Source organism: Herpailurus yagouaroundi, unplaced genomic scaffold (genome assembly GCF_014898765.1).
Source record: "Herpailurus yagouaroundi ecotype Mexico unplaced genomic scaffold, PumYag 205, whole genome shotgun sequence".
Classification (NCBI taxonomy): Eukaryota; Metazoa; Chordata; class Mammalia; order Carnivora; family Felidae; genus Herpailurus; species Herpailurus yagouaroundi.
Window position 1 is genome coordinate 6,491,365 of NW_024412436.1, and position 22,791 is coordinate 6,514,155.

General features: G+C 37.3%; 1 protein-coding gene across 1 annotated transcript in view; it reads left to right on the forward strand.

Annotated features, from left to right (window-relative positions):
* Positions 1-22,791, forward strand: part of FMN2 (formin 2) — a 396,703-nt gene that overhangs the window by 320,736 nt on the left and 53,176 nt on the right. Inside the window, 1 exon segment of the mRNA XM_040451785.1 lies at positions 549-600. Coding sequence (XP_040307719.1) covers positions 549-600 — 52 coding nt within the window.

A 22,791-nucleotide genomic window follows, 5' to 3' on the forward strand; every position in this document is an offset into this window, starting at 1 on the left:
CCTCCCTACTTTCGTTCGTAGAAAATATTAGTATCTCATCCTGTACTTCTGTAGAAATAATCTGTGTATCTGTTCATTTGTGGTCTGGTACAGAGAGCACTAGTCAAGAAGGTCACAACCATTTCTATTTAGTTTCTTGACTTGGTTTTTCTACCTTTGCTTGAGAGAATTATTTTCAAGTAATTATTGGCATTAAAATCCTAATTTAAACAAATTAATGTGACAAACACATTTAATGTGATTATGAAATTAGCCACTGTTTTGTTTTCTCAGGTTAATGTGACTGACTTACAGAAATTAACTTAGAAAAAAGGGAATTACTTAGAATTTAAAAATTTTAATATATTTATGTGTTGATACATAGGTAAAGAAAATTAAATGTAATCTACTGAATCATATTAATCGATTTAAAATAAACTTTCAGGAATATATTAGAATTAACAATTAGTAATGAATTAAAATATATTTCATATTATTTGGATTGTATTTTGCTTAAGATAGCATAACTATCATTTATCTCATTTCTTTTTCTATTTTTGCATTTGCAGCTAAAATTGACCAAGAGGCAGAGGAGAATTCACTGACAGAGACTCATAAATGGTGAGAAATTACTTCCTTTGATATGAAAATTTCTTTTCAGAATAAGTTTATTAAATACTTAGTATGCTTTTATCTCAAGGAACCAATTATTAGCTCAGTTTGTATTTTCAAGCATAAGAGAAAAAGAAAGTAATAGTTTACCTGAATATGATTGAATTTCAGAATTTTATTTTTTGGACTCTAGTTTCTGTATGAATCTGTTAAGTATCAAATTATTGTGAATAGCTTAGCACTTTCTTGGAATGAGATTTAGGACTGTGGAAGTACAAGAGAAAGGAAGATAGCAGGAACCTGTTTCAAGAAAGAAGGTAAGAGTTGATTATAGGAAACTATTGAGTTTCCACGTTAAAATGTAGAGCCTAAGTAGGAAGTTGGGAACTTCCTGTGCATAAACTTTTACTTTCAGAATGGAGATCTCAGAATCATGAGTGAGTAAGCAGAGAAAAGTAGCTCACAAATATCTTGGCCTCCCTGCCTCAATTTTCCCCTTTTCTCTTTTCTCTCCGTATTAGTCAGTGTTTTCCAGAAAACAGACAGGGGTGTGTGTGTGTGTGTGTGTGTGTGTGTGTGTGTGTGTGCGTCTGTGCGCAATGTGTGTGCAGGGAGAGAGAGAGAGAGAGAGAGAGAGAGAGAGATTAAGGAATTGGCGCATAACAGAGTGGTAATTACTGGTGGTAGTTAATGTTATAACCTTGAGTCTGAGAGCATCTTGGAGACAGAACTCCAGAATGTCTTCATACTAGGGTAGCCACTTTTCTTAAGACCTTCGACTGATTGAATTAGGCCCATCCACATTATGGAGGATAACCTGCTTTCTCCAAGTCTACTGATTTAAATGTTAATCGCATCCTTTTTTTTTATTTTTTAGTGTTTGTTTATTTTTGAGGGAGAGAGAGAGCGAGCGCAGGAGAGGGGCAGAGAGAGAGAGAGGGAGACAGAATCTGGAGCAGACTCTGAGCTGTCAGCACAGAGCCCAATGTGGGCCTCGAACTCACAAACCATGAGATCATGACCTGAGACAAAATCAGATGCTTAACCAACTGAGCCACCCAGGTGCCGCTAAATGTTATTCACATCTTAAAAGTACAGTAAAACCTTTGTTTGTGAACATAATTCATTCCAGAAACATGCTTGTAATCCAAAGCACTTGTATATCAAAACAAATTTCCCCATAAGAAATAATGGAAACTCAGATGATTCATTCTACAACCCAAAAATATTCATATAAAAATTAATAAATCTACCAATGACTACTTTGAAATTATCTGTCAATAATTACTTTGAATATAAAAGGACTAAACACTCTAATCAAAAGACATAGGGTGACAGAATGGTTAAAAAAGCAAGACCCATTTCAGACCTAAAGACAAATTGAAAATGAAGGGGTAAAAAAGTACTTCTCATGCAATAGAAGTGAAAAGAAAGCCAGGGTAGCAATACTTCTACTGGACAAAATAGACTTTAAAACAAAGACTGTAACAGGAGAGAAAAGGACAATATGTAATAATAAAGGGGGAAATACAACGAGAAAATAATAATTGTAAATATGTATGCACCCAACATGATAGCACCCAAATAACATAAAGCAACCAATGACAAACATAAAGGAAGTAATTGATAGTAGTTCAATAATAGTAGAGGACATTAACACCCCAGTTACGACAATGGACAGATCACTCAAACAAAATCAATAAGGAGACAGTGGCTTTGAAACACATCTTGGACCAACTGGATCTAACAGATATATTCAGAATATTCCATCCTAAAACTGCAGAATATACATTCTTTTCAAGTGCACATGGAACATTCTCCAGAATAGATCACATATTAGGTCACAAAACAAGTCTCCACAAATTCAAAAACATTGAAGTCATAAATTGCATATTTTCTGACCGTAACAATATGAAAGTAGAAATGAACCACAAGAAAAAATCTGGAAAAGCCACAAATACATGGAGGTTAAATAACATGCTACTAAACAATGAATGGGTCATCCAGGAAATAAAAGAAAAAAATTTAAAAGTACATGAAAACAAATGAAAATGAATACACAATGGGGCAAAAGCTGGTCTAAGAGGTAAGTTTAGAGCAATACATGCCCACTTCAAGAAGCAAGAAAAATATCAAACAACCTAATCTTACATCTAAAGGAGCTAAAAAAGAGCAAACAAAACCCAAACCAGTAGAAAGAAGGAAATAGTGGTGATTAGAGTAGAAATAAATTAAACAGAAAGTAAAACAACAACATGGGGCGCCTGGGTGGCGCAGTCGGTTAAGCGTCCGACTTCAGCCAGGTCACGATCTCGCGGTCCGCGAGTTCGAGCCCCGCGTCGGGCTCTGGGCTGATGGCTCAGAGCCTGGAGCCTGTTTCCGATTCTGTGTCTCCCTCTCTCTCTGCCCCTCCCCCGTTCGTGCTCTGTCTCTCTCTGTCCCAAAAATAAATAAACGTTGAAAAAAAAAAAAAAAAGAAAGTAAAACAACAACAACAACAATAGAACAGCTCAATGAAAGCAGGAGCTTGTTCTTTGAAAAGATAAAATTTATAAACCTTTAGCAGACTCATCAACAGAAACAGAAAGGGGGGGATTTGAAACAACAAAATCAGAAATTAAAGGAGAAATAATAACTGATACCATAGAAATACAAAGAATTGTAAGAGAGTATTACTGAAAATTATATGCCAACAAATTGGACAGACTAGAAGAAATGGATAAATTCCAGAACCATATAAACTACCAAAACTGAAGCAGGAAGAAGTAGAAAATTTGAACAGACTAATTACCAGCAACAAAATTGAATCAATAATCAAAAAACTTTCAACGAACAAAAGTTCAGGACCGGATGGCTTCACGGGTGAATTCTACCAAACATCAACCAAACATTTAAAGGAGAGTTAGTACCTATTCTTCTCAAACCGTTTCAAAAATTGAAGAGGAAGGAAAGCATCCAAGTTGATTCTATGAGGCCAGCATTACCCTTATGCCAATACTATATAAAGACACAAGAAAAGAGAATTAGAGACCCATATGTCTGATGAACCTAGATGCAAAAATCCTCAATAAAATTTTAACAAAAATAAAAGGATTGTTGAATCACCATAGTGTACAGAGAAACTAACATAACATTGTATACCAACTATACTGGAATTAAATAAAAAAAAGTCAAGTCCTTAAATTATGACAAACAGAAATTTCAGTTAGATGCACGGAAGAAAAACTGCCTAATGACCAAATTGTTAGTCAAAGAGCCATCTTTTATAATTGAACAATTCTGAAACTCGAAAATAAAAATAATCATATGAAACATTTCTCAAAGAAATAAAGATTTTTGTAGCAGTCTTACGTGACCAGGTCAGCAATTAATAGTAATTCTATTCAGGAAGGCGGTGTAACCCGGGCCTGATGACCTTGGAGACCAAATCCTGCCTTTCATGTGTTAGCTCTGTGATTTCAGGCCAATACTATAACCCCAGGATAACAGTACCCACTCTGTAGGTGAGAATTTAGTTAATATTTGCCAGATGCCAAGATTTTAGCCAATGATCAGATGTCAATTGCTATATTGTATTCACGTTATTATCTTAATTAGAGATTAGAAAAAGTTTGGTGGTAGTAATAGAAACAGACAGATTTCAGACTTAGGCCATATATTTATTTGTTTGATTCACTGTCTCCATTGGATCAGACACTGGGCAGCTTCGCATGGTCATGGAACAAGATTTTGGTATCACATGTGTATCTGCACTTGCTCCATCCTCCTGGCACTGTGACTTCAAGGATTTACCATAACTTTACATCTTTGTCCTTACCTGAAATAAGAGAAATAATATGTAGATAAGTGGGTAAGTGGGTGGAGATATTTCAAAATAATTAAATGAGTTATGTATAGAGCCCCTGCCTCATATAGATTTTTTTTAAAATTTTTTTAATGTTTATTTATTTTTGAGAGAGGGAGAGACAGAGCGTGAACAGGAGAGGAGTAGAGAGATAGGGAGACCGAATCAGAAGCAGGCCCCAGGCTTCGAGCTGTCAGCACAGAGCCCGACACGGGGCTTGAACTCACAAGCCATGAGATCATGAACTGAGCCAAAGTCGGACGCTTAACCGACTGAGCCACCCAGGTTGCCTGATATAGATTTTTTTTTTTTTGCCTTCACCTTACTTGTTTTATTAGTTTTATAATCAAAATATTCCAACTTTAGTTATATTAAGTATAAGGTATAGAAATTGATGTGGATGAATTACTGTCTTACAATTGCCATTTGGGACTATACATTTTTAAAGAATACGTTACTGTAATTCTTGACTTACATTTTGGTTTATTCTCCCAGTGTTTCTAGGAGTATTTGATATTTTCTCCAAGCCAGGGCAGTATAGTTTCAGGTAGCTTTCTAAAGCAGTGATTCTTTAGAAAGCTATCTGAACTTGTGATGAGCACTGGGTTTTGTACCTACATGATGAGAAAAAATGAAATATGGCCTTTTGTAGCAACGTGGATGGAACTGGAGAGTGTGATGCTAAGTGAAATAAGCCATACAGAGAAAGACAGATACCATATGGTTTCACTCTTATGATATAGATTTTTTAAATCCTCTTGTATTTAACACAATTCTTGAGCTTAGGAGACTGACTTCTAGAATGAACTCTCTTCCCAACAAACAAACATTTAGCTGGAGAAAATTATGTAAAACAATCATTTGGCGTTATTAGGAAATGTTCTAAGGGCACCCAGCAAATGGAGCATCGTTCATTCGCGACGGTCTACTAGATCTGTGACGTTTGAGCCACACATCAATTATATCTTATGGAAACTACTCTCGAAGCTCTAACCCAGGCAGGTGCCCTCGTCTCGCTCCCACTCTGTTATTTCACCCTTTATCAGCAGACTGCCAGCACTACTCCTCCCACCAGCTGCAGCTTACTACAGAAGTTCTATCCTAGACTATGGTGTCAAGACAAGGGCGCTCCCGTCCTCAACCCAGGCCCCTTTTGCAGGGTACAAGCTCTCCCCCAGAAGTGGCAGATTAAGAATATTTGGCCCCCAATTTTTTGTCCCAGCTTATTATTAGGGCAAGGGTTCTACATACACCAAGAAGTGCACGCCAAGGAGACTAGGGGCTATCCAGTTCCTGCTGGTAGAGCAGAAGTCTCACTTTGCTTGTAGAGCAAAAGTGGGCCACTGCCCCACCTCTAGTTTTAGCTCTTGTGCAGAGACACGGACATCCTACCCAGAGGTCTGCAGGTCTGTCTGAGAGGACTTACCTTTTTTTGGAACAGAGGAGAATTCCATGCCTAAATGTTTGTTGAAAACAATGGAGGTCTTCGTGTAAAGCAGTTAAGAGGGCAGTCACAGCTCCAGGATTCAAGGAGCAAAATGGTCAAGCAATCAGAAGTTTCACAGAAAGAACCAGAGAAGAAGTATTCTTCCGGGATCACAGTCTACCCTAGGGTTTGGAAAGGCTGTGCATAAGTTTACTAGGCTGCACTTACTCATGAGCCATCAGACCAGGATGTGGAGCAGACTTGGAAACATTCCCCAGGATGCATACAGATCCATCAGCAAATGATATAAGCCTGCCTGGCACTAAGAGCTTCAGCACAATCTCTGACCAGTCATTTGCTGAACAATAGCTATTCTAACCCAGGGGCAGCTTTTAGGATGCTATGTTTAAAATAAAATCACACATATGCCTGGCAATCTGGAAGAACACCAGCCTCAGCTGAGTTCACTGCTTTTCCTAGAACTGTGTATGTGAGTAGGCAGAAGCATTTCTTCCTGATGTGATGAAGGGGTTTCAATTAAGCCAAGCTGGCTGGCTCCTCTCCCACAGCTGAGGGAATGGTGGATTTGACCCAGATTCTAGAGTCTTGGGTCTCCTTCCCAGCTATGAGGCCTTGACCATTTTGTAAACCACCCCATTCCCACCTCTGGCAGTAATCACCAAATGCTCTTTCTACCGGTGTAAACTTCTTGGGAACCCAAGGCCTCAGGTGTTTACAGTTTCTCTTTGTGCTTGAGTTGGCCAGAAACCCCTCCATCTAACCCACCCCCACTTCACACATACACACACACACACACACACACACACACACACACACACACACACACACTTTAAGGTGAAATGACAACTCTTCTCACTCTCTGATCTCTGTGAGTTGCCTCAGCAAGGCCCCTAGAGGAGAGCCACAAATGTGTATTTGGACAGATAGCTTCTCAGTCTCCCATTTCTCCCATTACCCCTTTATTTTCTGTTTATTATAGGTTATTATTATGTTCTGTGTGTCATATTATTAAGCCGGATGTAATCCATTTTGGAGGTAAGATGATATATAAACACACTGATCCTACTTGGTCTGCCTATTTAAATCCCAGCAAAGCTGAACTTCTTCATTTTCCTGAACTCGAGGCAGCAAAGACACAGGTTGTACGAATATGTTGAACGCATCTTAATCAAAGGAATTTTCTTGCGAGGGTCCTGTTTTTATCTCAGTGTTGCTGTAACAACTCAAGACGTTTGAGTTTTACTTTGTACCCGATCATAAGCGGCCCAGTGACAGATGGATGTGCTTTCCTTTTCAGAGCTAGTTGAGAGTCATTTACAGGTAATTGTGACAGCTGGGTCACACTATAAATGTGTCACAGAACATAGCGTGATGGAACCCTTCTGTTTCGCAAAGTTTTTGAGGTAATTTAGCATTCCATGCTCTCCCCACAGTTGCTATGAAAGAAGGCAAGCCAGTTCGGTGGGCAGGGCCCAGACAGCTCTACCTTAGAATTGCAATTGGAAAAACCACAGAGTGGTTGGGGCTTAGCTTCCTTGTTTGTAAAAGGCATATAACCTCATCCTTTCTCCTATCTTCCAAGGCTGTAGGAACAGAATACCTTGCTTGTGTTTTGCAGTCTAAAAAATTTCCTCAAATGAGGCGAGTAAGAGGCCTTTACTAGAAAAGTATATTCATGAAAATGTTTTGTAAATTATACAAACTCAAGTTATCAGCATGCTTTGAAAGGACTTATATACGAATTCATCTCTATATTTGAGTGCTTACAAAGAAAAAAAAGTCTTGGCTTTTAGTTTAAAATGGATAAGTGAACTTTTATCAAGATACTAATTAGAACTTTTTTCTATAGTGGAATATTATGGATTTTTTAGGTCATTTTATGATTTCCTAACTAAATAAAAATATTCAAAAGAAACAATGGTTATATATTTTTGAAGAAAATCAGGTTTTTTTTTTCATGTTCCATTTGCTAGCATGACAGTTTTATATGCTAATTTTGTCTGTTTGCCACACATTTTTACTATTAATCTGAGAAGTAGGACTTTATGTTACTATTTCACATGAACACAAATGTATAGTTTTTGGATAGTGAATAGTTTAACTGAACTCTTCAGTTCTCCCAGAAAGTGAGACAACTGAGCAGATGATCTTGAACCTTACCCCAAACCCAAATACAAATCGGATGAACATATTCTCATCTTCAGATGATTTCCCTGGGCAAGCCAAGCTATCATATTGTCTTACAAGATGGATTTCAGCAGACTTTGTTAAGGTTGCTTGCATCCACACAGTATGTGTTTATTTCAGCTTCTGCTTTTATTTTATTTTTAATTAACATAAGTGGCTTTCTTTAATTGTGGAAAAAATATCACCAGACCAAATATGTTGTTTTTATTTTCCCACAGAATTACTCAGTGTCTGTCTCAGCTCATTAGCAGGGAATGTAGAGATTCTGAATTTGTCTAATAAGTGGCCATTCCTTCATATTTCTATTTAAAGAATAATGAGAGTTGGAATTATAAAATTGGCTTCTGATACTCAGAGATACTTATTTTTAAATTGTGGCTAACTTCAAATTTTTCTTAGATGTCTTCTATTAATTCCACTGGTAAAATACGTATTTTGTGGTGAAACTGGCTCTTGAAATAGAAAAAGAGCAGATTTTTGAAGCAGTTTGTTTCATCTATCAGTTCCTTTAGTTTCACTAAATTTATTATTCTGGCATCAATAAGCAGATGGAAATGACTAAAAGTAAAATTTGAATTATAACTGTTACATTAGATAATTAATCTTTGTCAGTTAATTCACATGATGTTCTAGATAAAGGAAATCAAGCTGAGAAAGGTATAATTAACTTGTGGCACCTTTTATGAATAATGGAAAACTAAGTAATTTGTTTGCACCATTTCTTCATTTTAAAGGAACTATTTCATTATTCCAGGAAGTTTGTGATTTTTCTTACATTCATTTCAAGATGTTTGTCTTTTCCAACAGGACATATATCCTACTGAAATTTTTTGTAAAGCTCTGCTTTCAAAATTGTTTCAGAATGAAAGTCTCCCTCCCTACCCCCATGAGCTAAAGACAAGAGAAAGAGTAGAATGTAGCTAATCTTATCATAAGTGAGACAACAGTAAATTTGTGAAGTAGAGAAGCAATGATTACAATCATACTTACAGAATTAGTAAATTAATGTGCTTTATTTGGTATTATGATGTGACGAAGAATGATTGTATAGTTTTAACACACACTTAATGTACCTCATACTACCAATCTTTTTTTTTTTTTTAACTTCTAAACAGAATACACTAGTTCTCCTCCATCCCCCATTATGTATAAACAAAAACAAAGGAAATTGCAAACAACCAGTGATAAAAGGTGAGAAACAGTAGGGGAAGAAAGCACATTTGTGAAAGAATTTAAAATCACATGTTTAAAAAAATAAATACTATTTCTGCGGGTAATATTGCTTGAGTGGTATTTTACCAAAGCCAAGATTGCATAACAAATGAGTTGAAATGGAAAATTAATCTTTCGTGCAAAATAAAGACAAAATGAAGGAAAGAAAGAAAAGGAATGTTGGTTCCAATTGCTTCGTATAGTATGTAACTGTTCATTTGTCATGGGAGAGAAAACATTTAATCAGTCCTGAAATGATGCACACACACTTTATCATGTTTAGTGACTTTTAGAGTGTCAGTTTGTAAAGTGTTTATCCAAGGAATGGACTCCTGGCACATGGATAAAATGAAAAGTGAAATGTTTAGTTCATAATAGGCATATTTTCCAGAATCTTTCTGAGTAACTATCCGGAGATGAATAGAAAGACTACAGGTCTGTGTTTATCTGGCTTATGCTGGCAGACCAGGCAGGCTCCAGCCTGGTGTTAAAACTGAAGTGACACGGAATGTCTTTTGCAAAAACCCCCAAACAATTACATCATTCTCTTGACAATATTGATAAAGTAAAGCAAAGTTGGAGTTTGTTATTTTCCGATTTGAATTTCTCAGTTAACTGCTTCACATCCTGCCAGAAAGTTTACCATTTGGAGGCCCCTAGGAGGAAGATTCCTAGGATCAGCGGTGAGAAGCTGTGTTCCATAGCTTTCACTTTCAGGCCAGGCGGCAAAGTTTAGGTATGGCACTTTTCATTGTACAAAGGGATTTTCTTCTGTGGCTGCATTATTTAAATGTTTATAAAATCCACTGATTTTCAATAATGCGGGAGCCTGTGACACCTGGTACAGATTTGCTGACCTTTGTCACTTATAAAAAACACTCTGAGGTATTGGTCTCTCCTGAAGGTTTTTGTGAGCTTTTGTGTGTTCTGAATAGAAGGATTTTAGGAACTTCTCCCTCAGAGTTTGTTATGTTTCTTCTCAACTTTGGTTGCTAATTGTGAAGGGAAAAAAATACGTCACAGAATTACTGCCCTTCTGTAGAGTTTTGTTTTCAAAATAGAAACTCTTCCGTGTTGTGTAGCGTTGAAAAGATCTTCTCTATTCCAATGTTCAAAAATATGTTTGGGCCTTGTATAGACTAAAGTTTTTCCAGGAGCTACATTCTCTAACTTGATAGAAGTTAAAACTCCCAAAGTTTTATCCTCTCTCACCAAGAAGAAGACTAATGAAATCACCACAGTATCATTGGGGATTGGGATGGCTACGTTCTTACAGGAGGTGGGAAGGGCGAAGACAATTCAAGAAAGACAGGATATGCTATTTTGACAACTGTTTTATATTTATATTTTAGAAAATTAAAATTAGAAATGGTAGCAGTTAATTTAAGTTAGCAGGTGTATTTAACAGTAGTATCGTGACGAAAATCCACTGGGGTTGAGAAACTATGTTTCTACGACAGCAGCTTCTAGAAAAAACAGTCGACAAAAATGAATCTAAAATCACTTTCAGGGAGAGGAACCGATTTTCTGAGTAGAACGAACTAAGAAAAAATGGAAGCATTCTAGGTGACTTCATATATATACACATTTCATAAGGCAACTTAAATCTGCTTTAAAAGATAGTCATTAGAGGGCTCACTTCATTACCTGATAGAGAACTACCTTAAATTGTTAACACCGCCAAAGGGATATCCCTAAGAGGCCTGGAGTCCAAGGTAAAGGTAAGCAACCTCAGAAAGGGTGGGAATGAGACAGGTGTAAGTGCAGGTTCCCATCCCTGGCCATGTGCGTAGTAGAGTGGTTAATAAATCCAGGTTTACTCCCACCTCCCCCCCCCTTTTTAAAGTTGTCTAATTTAGGCAAACTTATTAAAACTTTCTGTAGCTCTGTTTCCTCATTTCTAAAATGAGAATAATAGAACAGTGCCTAGCACAGAATAAGCGTGATATAATTACTTGATATTATTGTTACTTCACGACGTTTATCTTAGTGACCTGCTAATAGTGGCTCAAGTTTGAATTTTCTCTACAGTGATTATTGCAAATTCTCAAAAGGGTGAACCTGATTGACTCCTAGACAGGTTGGCATGGGGGGACCCCAGCATGGGCTATGGATGAAGCAAGTTTTCTAAAGTTAATAACCAGCAATATATGGGGGTACCTGGGTGGCTCAGTCGGTTAAGCATGTGACTTAGGCTCGGGTCATAGTTTCGCAGTTCATGGGTTCAAGCCCCGTGTCGGGGTCTGTGCTGACTGCTCAGAACGTGGAACCTGCTTCAGATTTTGTGTCTCCCCCTTGTCCCTCCCCCACTCACACTCTGTCTCTCTCTCTCTCAAGAATAAATAAATATTAAAATTAAAAAATAACCAGCAATATATGAAAATGAAGGTTGAAAAGAGATAATTTGGTGAATAGCGAATGAGCTTTTATAAATTGATTTTTTTTATGTGTGTGTGAACTTCTACATTATAAAACATATCATCTTATTTTTTATTACCTACTGTTGCTTGTATTGTTTACTGTTGCAAACATATATGTTTGCAGAGAGTGTCAAGGAGGAAGAAACAACTACCTCTAGGCCCATGGCAAGCTCATTAGTATTTCTGATCTTGGTTTTCTTCATTTATTATGATAAGTAATTGTGATCCTATAAATATTGTATTTAACACGGTAGCTAAACATGCAGTATGTGTACAATAAACACAGCTTTTTCCCAAAGAGTATATGCATTTTTCTACTTTTCAAACAGCAGTTTCTTTTAATGGTTGACAGTTTTCCACAGTTCCTTCCTTCCCCAAATAATATCAACTCATCTGGGTGAGACCACAAGGTCACACTCCTACTCCTGGTCACACAGTCTCCTAAACAGAAACATTAGCATATTTGCAATGAAAATATATTTTAATCCCTCTGGTAATACTGTGGTATGGAAATTAGCATCTATACCCATTTCTGGAAGAGTAAGATTATTATTGGCACATAAAACCCTAGATTAGCATGAACAGATGTAGGTTTTGCATTCTACTTCTGGAAAGTTGCCAACCCTGACTGTATATTATTTAGCCCACTAAAACAGTTCCCAAAGTAACTGGGGATTATTTTTAAATGTTATGAAAATATATCCTTACAAAATAATTCATAAAGTCTTTTTTATTTGTTTTTGTTTGTAGTTTTTACATTGTTTAGCAATAACATCATGAGTCTTTCTGGGAAGAAATTCATGAATTGATCAAAATTCTTTGATTTGAGGATATTGAAATCAAGTTAAAGAAAATGAGAATAAGTGACATGGTTTTCAAGATTAATTTTAAACATGCATGAGAAACTAGACCAGAAGATTCTTGACTTTGAGTTAGTCACAGTAAAGAATCCACCAGGAAGAGCATGTAGGATGAAAAAGGTGATAAATGATCAGAAAATAATTTTAATAAATAGAAAAAAGGAGAAAACCAGAAGCTGGAGATGGTAAAGACATTGCAAACACTATTATTGCATTTTTAAATGTTATTCTAGGGTGTTGTGAGTATCTAATAGAGTATCATAACCATATTGCTTTTTTTTTTATGACCTGAAATATAGACGTCACTCTTTTAAAGTTGATTTTAATTTCAAGCACTCAATGACAGTTGAAAGCATGGCTCCATATTGGTAATAGAGATACTTTGTAGTCGGTTATTTAGAGAACGTAAAATATTGGCCCATTAAAAATAAGAACCAGAAAATCATTGTTTCTAACATTTCAACTGTGAATCACATTTCTGGTTTAAACAAAAGAAAAAAAGATCAAAACCCCTTTGTACCTTCAAGTCCACACTCTAAAACTGGGCTGCTTTTGCTTCTGAAATCTCTCAGATCCTCCAGTCATGTCTCTGGGGAAACAGAACCTGGTAGGTTGACATATTTTCAAAATCTGTGTTAGGAACCTTTTAATTTTCTATTCTTACTTACAAACATATAATGTAGATTTCATTTTTTTTCAAAACTCATGCAGCTTATCTTTCTTTTTCCGTTTAGTTATATCCCATATGTTCCTGATTAGATAGGAATAAATTAAGATAATATTCCAAACTTCTCAACTGTATGTGAAATATGTGTGTTGTCACCTCTGCTATTTTAAGTGGCTAAATCATGTTCTCAGATATGGGCTTCCAACATTTCAACCTCATTTTAAAAGCAACCTCTATAGTTTGGATTTATATTTGCATGGGACATTTTACATTTCCATACTGATGAAAGGCTTTTCATACACAGGGACTATAGGAAATGTGAGGTTCTGTTTTAATGGGTTATGAGACTTAAATTCCTAATATAAATACTTGCAGGCAGGGGAGCATCCCTTCCCTGCCCTTCCCAGTAACTTGTACAAACACAGTTATTCAGCATTGTAATAGCTCTGTAAACCCCATAAATTATCTTGCATTATAGGATTTAATAAAAAGTGCCCAGACAATAAGGAAGACAAGTAGCAAGAGGCTAAATAGTGATAAATGTCTTTATTGGTTTGCTAAACCTGCAGTTGTTAAATATTATATTGATTTAAGACACTTGCATCCGCCCCCCCCCCCCCCCGCCATAATCTGGTATGTAGTTCAAGGTCAGAATGTACTAGCAGTATGCAGAAATGCATACCTAAGTAATTTTTATGCTAATTTTTAAAGGAGCAACTACCTACTCTATTACTATTTTGACCACAAATTTTATTTTATTTTATTTTATTTTTTTAAATTTTTTTTTCAACGTTTATTTATTTTTGGGACAGAGAGAGACAGAGCATGAACAGGGGAGGGGCAGAGAGAGAGGGAGACACAGAATCGGAAACAGGCTCTGAGCCATCAGCCCAGAGCCCGACGCGGGGCTCGAACTCGCGGACCGCGAGATCGTGACCTGGCTGAAGTCGGACGCTTAACCGACTGCGCCACCCAGGCGCCCCATTGACCACAAATTTTAAAAAACTAATTTTTAAGAAAGCTAAAGGTCAGAACTCAGAACCTTATAGTTTATTTCAAGTATAATGTTTAGCATTTGATGCAGAATAAATTTAGTGATATTAATTATAATATTTAAAAGACAGTGAGTGAAGGATGAGATATCCTGCCTCCCCAGTAATGGCATATAATTTAGGGAAAAAAGAGAAAGTCTGCAGCTAGCTGATATGCAATATATAAGATACTGACATTTAGAAAATAATTATTTCTCAATTCCATTCTTAAAAAGATATTCTTAGGTCCCAGCTTAGAAGCAAAATACTACCGTCAACGTTTTTTTGTTTGCAATTTTTTACTGGGTAAATTTAACAACCTGAAAAATTGACAGTCAATGACAGAGCAGCAAAATGAAGACATTATGAAATAATGAAACAAGGTCTTAGAATTCAGATGGGAAATTAACCTTAGGATAATGAGGTTTTGCTGGAAGTAGATACAGATTTCTAAAATTCTGCCTCAGGTCACCCACCAAATAAACTGCAAAAGGATTAAGTAAATAAACACTAAAATTGAAACTTTAATGAGAAGAAAATATTTGGAAATATTTATAGGGTTTAGAATGGGGAAAAGTTTGTAAGCATCATACCCTCAGAATATCAACGTTTATTTTTGTTACTTATTTCTAAGTGAATCATTGTTTGTTGGTGTTCTACTAAGTAACAAATTACAGAGGATACATAGTAGTCAAGTTAGTTTAGGAAAGTGTTTCCAGCTTATTGTTGTCCTCCTATTTTTCCAAGAATATACTTCCTCTCTAGTTCATTTCACTTTTTTGTTAACTTTTATTTCTTTTTGTTATAAGTGCAGACATAGTTGAAAAAGTCAATTAGTACCACAAGGCTTATAACAAAAAACAGCAGCCTCTACCCTGCCCTCCCCTATTCCCTCTTACATTTCTCTTAGCTGTTTCCTCTGATATTTTCTGCCACATTTCTCAATCATATCCTGTATTGCTATGTCATTTTTCATTAAGTTAGCCATTATCTACTAACTTACAATAATGGTAGATGAGCTTTTAGTTCACTCTTATCCCCCATCCCATTTTTTTTATTCATCTAACCTGCATATTGCAAATTTGAGTTGAATTTTAGTGTTTGCTTAATATCACTATTTCAGTATTATTTATTGCACTATCAGATTGTGTGGTATGGTTGTTTCTTAAATGGTTTTAATTTTTTTTCTTGAAGCTTAGAATTTTTTTCATTTGCTTAGTTTTCTCTGAGCTTATTTTTAATTATTCTCAAATACTCAACCATATGTCCAAAGCCCCTCCCAACACTATTTTCCACGTGGTCAAACATGTCTAACAATCCATGTCATTTATTTTTATTTTCCTCCTTGAGCTCTTCATCCTCTTGATGCACCCTGTGTGGGTTTCTTTGAGGCTGTTGCTCAGATATCATCCTGAGTTGGCCGTCAGCTACTCTCCTTTGTGGGATAGCTCTCTCTTAGACTTTGTGTTTTTCTTTCTTTTGGGTACCCACCTCCCTTTTTGGAAGAGGGAGTACATCCTGCAGTACATACTTTTAGAACAGTTGTCTACAGGATGATGTTTTCAGACATGCAATTTCTCAAAAATGTATTCTTTCCTCACTCTTAATTGATACTTTATCTAGGCGTAGAATCCTAACTTGAAAATCATTTTCTCTTAGAAACTCAAAGTCATAATTTCTTTCTCTTCTACATTTCAGAAGTCTTATATATATATTCTTATCTGCAGGCAATCCTTTTGTGTTTGATCTGTTGTTTTTCTCACAGGAACACTTAGGGTTCTCTCTGTTGTGGTGTGAAAGTACACATCTTGGGCCCTTGTATGTGCCTTTTTTACTCTGCTGGAAAGTTGGTGAGTTTTTTTTTTCTATTTGTTGTGTCATCTGCTGTTCTGGGGTTGGTCTAGAAGGATCCTCACATTTCTGATGGGGGGGACTGAGATGGTGTTTCTAAACTGAGATGGGGATAGAAGGAAAAGCTTGAGGTGTGTATAAGTCAACCAGTAGAAATGACAAGCATGTGGTTCAGTGTTGGGGTCTGAAGCTCAGCACGGCTGGAGGGTGCACTTTATATGTCATCAGTGTGGCATACACTAGAAGTGGAAACCATGAGAGTATGTAAGATCACCCAGAGACGGTGCCCCCAAAGATCAGTGGCCTGAGACCAAAGCCACAGAAAAATACTACATCTGAGGTGCTACTAGAGGAAAGGGAGCACATGATGGAGAGAGGTCAACTCAGAGCAGTAAGAAAAAGGCAGGAGAGCGTTATGTTACAGAGGTCTTGGTAAGACAAAGGTGGCAGGAAAGCCCAGCAAAAATTATGAGGTATGGCTAAAGACAAAATATCTGTTCATTTTAGTGATGGGAAAACAATTTGTACTCTTCTTTTAAATTTTTTTTTTCAACGTTTATTTATTTTTGGGACAGAGAGAGAGCATGAACGGGGGAGGGGCAGAGAGAGAGGGAGACACAGAATCGGAAACAGGCTCCAGGCTCCGAGCCATCAGCCTAGAGCCCAACGCGGGGCTCGAACTCACAGACCGCGAGATCGTGACCTGGCTGAAGTCGGACGCTTAACCGACTGCGCCACCCAGGCGCCCCAACAATTTGTACTCTTATCAAAAATAGTTTTATTTGAGTTTTGACCCAATTTAGCAATCGGGTCAGAAGCTGTATTGCAGTGGGCTAAAGAGAATAAGAAAGTTGAAACTGAGGCTAGGGTGCTTTTATCAGAAGTTTGCAAAAGCACAGAAAGAGAGAGACTATCTGGAATATAGATGGGAGTATGTGGCCAATTTTTCAAGTAACTTTTGATTGCTGTGCCTGAAGATACAGATATATTTCCATAACTGGAGAGAGAGTGTACATTTTAGGGTAGACAATTATTACAATAGCAACAAAACAGAAGAAAGCTATGATCTAATTGCTGGCAGGTGTGAGGGAGTTGGAATCATGGAAGGAGTTGAGTAACTATGAGTGATGTCATGAACTTCAAAAAAGGTGTGGCTCAGGATGGGAACCAGTGGTTGGAAAGGGCACTACAGGACAAGAAATAAGGAGACTCCCCCTCTCGACTTCCTGAAATTGGAAGGGTTTGGAGACAGGGAAATGTGAGGATTCCACCAAAGAACATTATGGGTGACATAGTATCATCTAGTGAAAGCTGTACTTTTGTTACGAAAAAGACAGCAACTAAACATATTGGAGAAAGAAAGTGTGGGACTATAAATATGACTCCCCACCCCCAAATAAGCAGGAATCCAGAGGGCTTGAGAATAGAGCGGGTAGAGCCAGTCAGTGGTGAGTGTTGTGGAACTCTAATCCATGGGGACATAGGTACAAGAAGAAGAAAGGGAGTTGAGGTTGGAGGGGCTTATACTGAGGAAGACAGTCTTGTCTGTCCGTGATGAAGAGTGAACTGGAGGTTCATAATAGCAGCACAAGAACTGAGAGCTTCCTTGGCCAAATTGTTTTAATGGTGAGTGCTAATAGGATGGCCATGGTTCATCATGGAATATGGTACCTCATCCTCTGCAACTTGACCTCTTGAATTTGTTGGGCTAAAGATGGGCCTAGAAATGGCCAAGAGAAGTGGGTCCTGACTGGTATTATTGGAAGAAAAAGGGCAGGTTTCCTCTGGATGAGAAAGAACGGGAGAACAAGTAGGTGAAGAAGTTATCTTCAGGCTGGACAACACAACAGAGGAAGGCTGTCAGAGTTACCCAGTGCTTCTGTTAACCTTACAATGAAGGCATTTTTTTTTTCTGAATGTTCAGAAATCATAGGAGATAGGCCACATAAAAATGGGCTAAAAATGATATAATATTTCTTTATGTTAAAACTGCATTAGTGTCTTCAGAAATGTCAGGAGGCCAAAGAATCTATCCAGCTCACAAATATTTCTATGATAGTGCTTATTTTTCACCTCAGCAACTGCCATGAGGCTTCTTTCTCACTCTTATAAAAAAAGGCTTTCCAGGGGTGCCTGGGTGGTGCAGTCGGTTAAGCGTCCGACTTCAGCTCAGGTCATGATCTCGCAGTTCATGCGTTCCAGCCCTGCATCGGGCTCTGTGCTGACAGCTCAGAACCTGAAGCCTGCTTTGGATTCTGTGTCTCCCTCTCTCTGTTCCTCCTCCACTTGGGCTCTGTCTACTTTCTCTCTCAATAAACAAACAAATAAATAAATAAACAAATAAATAAAGTTAAAAAGAAAAAAGGCATTCCACTCAGTATGACAATGCTGTGCAACATTATTGGGCTAGTGCAGAGATTTATCTGAGCACCGAAAGCACATTTTTCAAATACCACATAGTGTTTATTATTATTTTCTTTCTCCAGCCTCAGATTTCTCAATTTAACTCAGTGAAATTTAGGTTTCCAAGGACCTGCTTGTGAAAGGAACTTTGTAACATGTCTAATTACTGTTGTCACAGAAATGAAAGTTATAGCTTCTCTACTAAGACCAGGGATGGGAGGGCTTGGGGACTTTAGCCCACCGCTTCTCACACTATTCTGGTGAGAAAAGGGTAGGGGGATTACTAGTGCCCTTTTTGCAGACGAGGAAATGGAGAGAATTTTATTTCTGTTAAATTACTTCCCCTGTATCAAGGAGAGAACTAACACAAAGCCAAGAATGGAATTGAAGCCACTTTAAAGGTTAAACATTAAGTGTTGAAAGTAATCTGTTACATTTGGGGCACCTGGGTGGCTCATTTGGTTGGGCATCCAACTTCGGCCGAGGTCATGATCTCTCTGGTCCTGAGTTCTGGCCCTGCGTCAGGCTCTGTGCTGACAGCTTGGAGCATGGAACCTGTTTTGGATTCTGTGTCTCCTTCTTTCTGCTCCTCCCCCACGCATACTCTGTCTCCCTCTCTCTCAAAAATAAATAAACATTTAAAAAAAGTAATCTGTTATGCAATTGCAGCATTGAGTTATGACAGTTTAAAGCCAAAATGAACTGGTGTTTGTGGGCATTTTTGCTGCTACTTAATTTTGCCAAATAATAGCCTATATTTCTTGTTATGTTCCTGACTTGCCGATTGATAGCAATATATATTAAAATGCTTTGTGAATTGTATGGTGAAATATAAATCTGAGATATTTATGCTGATATTATTTGCAAGTGTATGTGCTGTTGTTACCTTTAATTATGTCAGTGAGAATTCAAACAGACAAAATAACTAAACAGCACTTGTAATGCTCATGTAAGTCGATTATTTTGACTGTGTCAAGAGGACCTTGCTTCTAAAAGTGGAGCCCACCTAATGTAGTGCAGATGTTGAAGACTGATGGGAAATCTGTTACATTTCAGAAGAACTTGCTTGTCTCTATGTATTCTATATGTCTACTGAAAATTACGTCTAAGAACCAATATCTGGCATTAGAAATGTCACCCTTGTTCTGAGAAATAGCATCAGCGTTGATACAGCATAGTACGATTTTTGTCCTGTTGACCACAAAGCACTCTGTTCTGAGAAACAGCTGGAAAAAGAAAAGTTTAATGCCGAAGTTTTCACCTGACCTGGGAAAAATCCATCTGATGTGTGTTAATGATTCCTATCATATTGATTCCACACCGTATCTCCGCTATCTGCATGAAATTGAAAGTGTCAGTGTTTTAGATACCTTAGCTTCCCAATGGACAGGTATGTGTAATATACCTAGCAGACGGGGTGATGAGCATTTCATGAGAAGTAGACTTGAACTCTGCAGTGTGGTGCAGTCCGTACTTACGGAATGGGTAATGCAAGTGAGTTCTGGGAGAACTAGAAGAACTGTGAAGTTCATTAAGGTACGTGCCTGCCCTCAACACCAGCATGAGATTGTCAGACGCAAGAAATGCTTCCCCCCAACACCCTTGGTCCGTGGCTTCTTCAGCCTCCTTAAATTTCTGTTCTCCCTTTTTGCTGCTCTGCCCCGGTGGTTCTGCCCGCTCTCAGTTTCATAGAGTATATCCCCTAGGCCGGAACCCTTTCTTCTTTTTCTGTTACAGGGAGCTGCTTCTTGTATGCCTGTCTTCCTGTCTTCTTTTCTTCTACTTAGAGGAAATGTCTTTTCCCATCAGACAGCTCCTCTGGATCCTTTTCCTGCCTGATTTCACCTGCTCCCTTACAGCCATTCATGCTCCCACTTCATTATCATCATAAAATATCTGCTTAAAAACAAAGGAACGAAAAGTGGTCTCTTGCCTCTACATCTCTCTATCACCATCTGTCTCCATATTTGTGTTCCTTTTATAACAAATGTCATTTGGGTTGTGCCGTCTTTTACAATTTCATGGCCAGTCCCTTAGGGAGGTTGTCTATTTTATCATTCTTTCAAAAGAAGTAGGTATTTTGGTTTATTGAGTATCTCTTTTCCTGCCCTTTTAGTGGGGGTGGTGGTGTTGGTTGGTTTACTTTCTACTTCACCCATTTCTACTCCTTAATTATCCCTTCTTCCTACAATCTATGTGTTTTTCTGGATTTATCATTGAATGAATAATTCATTTATTTTAAATTTTCCTTGTTTTTAAACCATGTATTTACAGCTACAGCTTTGTGTTTAAGTTCTACTTTAACTACATCCCATTAGTTTTCAAATAAAATAGTTTTTATTGCTGGTAAGTTATAAGATGTTTATTATTTCCTCTTCAAGCAATGAGTTTTTATGTGTGTACTCATTATATTTGTCTCAAATATATGGGTTTCATTTGTTTTGCTTGCAGTAATTTTCTATTGATTTCCAGTTAATTGCAATGCAGTCGGAATCTAGTCTGTATAATGGTCTTTAAAACTCCAAAGAAGTCCAAAGACTTCCTTTTTTTATGTAGTGTATATCTGTTTTTAGTAAATACTCATATATTCTTATACAGAATCAAACATGTTGTGTGTGTGAATCTTTAATTTGCCACTTCTCAAATTCACATTGTTTCACATTTTATATCCTGAAACCAGGAATACATCTCACAGTTGGCTGCGTTTTATGATTGGTGTGGGCCTGTCAGCTTCTTCCAGAGGGCATTTGAATTTGTTTTCACCAGTCAACTGAGGGCACTGTCAACCCCAAACCACTTTAAATTAAATTCTCCGCTTTTGTTTGAGGTTGTTTATTTGTTTTATGAGACGTGGTAGTGTGAATTCACATAGAAACCTTGCATAATTTCTGTCTGGTTTATAATTCCAATTTTCAAAGGAGTTTTGTTTTTTGTTTTGTTTTGTTTTGTTTTATTTCATCTGTTTACCTAGTGCTTGAGTTGAGACAGTAAATTTCCTTACTGTCTCTTTCTGCATTGGGGGTTCTTTCTCATTCTCTTCTCCATGAGCAATTTGGTATCTTGATTTATGATGCGTAGGGACAGTGGAGAGGGACTCTTCTTTTAAGACTCCTCATATTGGTCCATTTTTCTTTATTAGTGCTACATAAAATAATGTTACTTTTTTTTCAAATTTGTGGTATGTTAAACTAGTGAAATGTAGCATATTTTTTAAATAAAAATTGATTATATTTATTAAATCTACATCATTACTAACTTTTAGAAGGCTGCTTTATAATCTCCCATTATAATTGTGGATTTTCCAGTTTTATCTTTTAATTCTATAATGTTTTTAAACTATATATTTTGAAACTGTGTGATTTTTATCCTCTTGGTGGAATGTTTGGATTTTTTTTTAAGTTTATTTATTCTGAGAGATAGAGAGAGAGCACTTGAGCGTGTATGTGTGTGCTTATATGAGCAGAGGGAGAGAGAGAACCCCAGGCAAGTTCCCCATTATCAGTGCAGAGCCCAACACAGGGCTCAAAGCCACAAACCGCGAGACCATGACTTGAGCCAAAATCTAGAGACATATGCTTAACTGACTAAGCCACCCAGGTGCCCCCTTTCTCTCTCTCTCTCTCCTTTTTAAAACAATTTTTCTGAGATAGCCTGTAAACACTTATCTAAAATTTTATTTTAATAGCCATTCTGAAAGACTTTCTTCAATGGGTAATTGAAATTCTTTTATATGTTACGATTATTGATATATTTTGATTTCTTACTACCAATTTAGTAGTTTTCGGGCTTTTTGCCTTTTTTTCTTTTCTCCTATCTCCCACTAGATGGAAAAGTTTTCTTTATTCTACCTTTTGATCCTTCGCTAGATTAGAATTTATAGATTTTATTTCTGGTATTTTGGTGGTTACCTTTAAAATATGTTTTCTACAGGGACTGAAGTCTTTTATTTCTGTGCCCAACAATTCAAGGAATAGTTTGCTCTTATTTTCTTGTTGTCTTAAATTTTAGTGACCAATTTTTAAGCACAAAAATCAGTGATCATTTAAGAATTACTATTTTAGGGGCGCCTGGGTGGCGCAGTCGGTTAAGCGTCCGACTTCAGCCAGGTCACGATCTCGCGGTCCGTGAGTTCGAGCCCCGCGTCAGGCTCTGGGCTGATGGCTCAGAGCCTGGAGCCTGTTTCCGATTCTGTGTCTCCCTCTCTCTCTGCCCCTCCCCCGTTCGTGCTCTGTCTCTCTCTGTCCCAAAAATAAAAATAAAACGTTGAAAAAAAAAAAG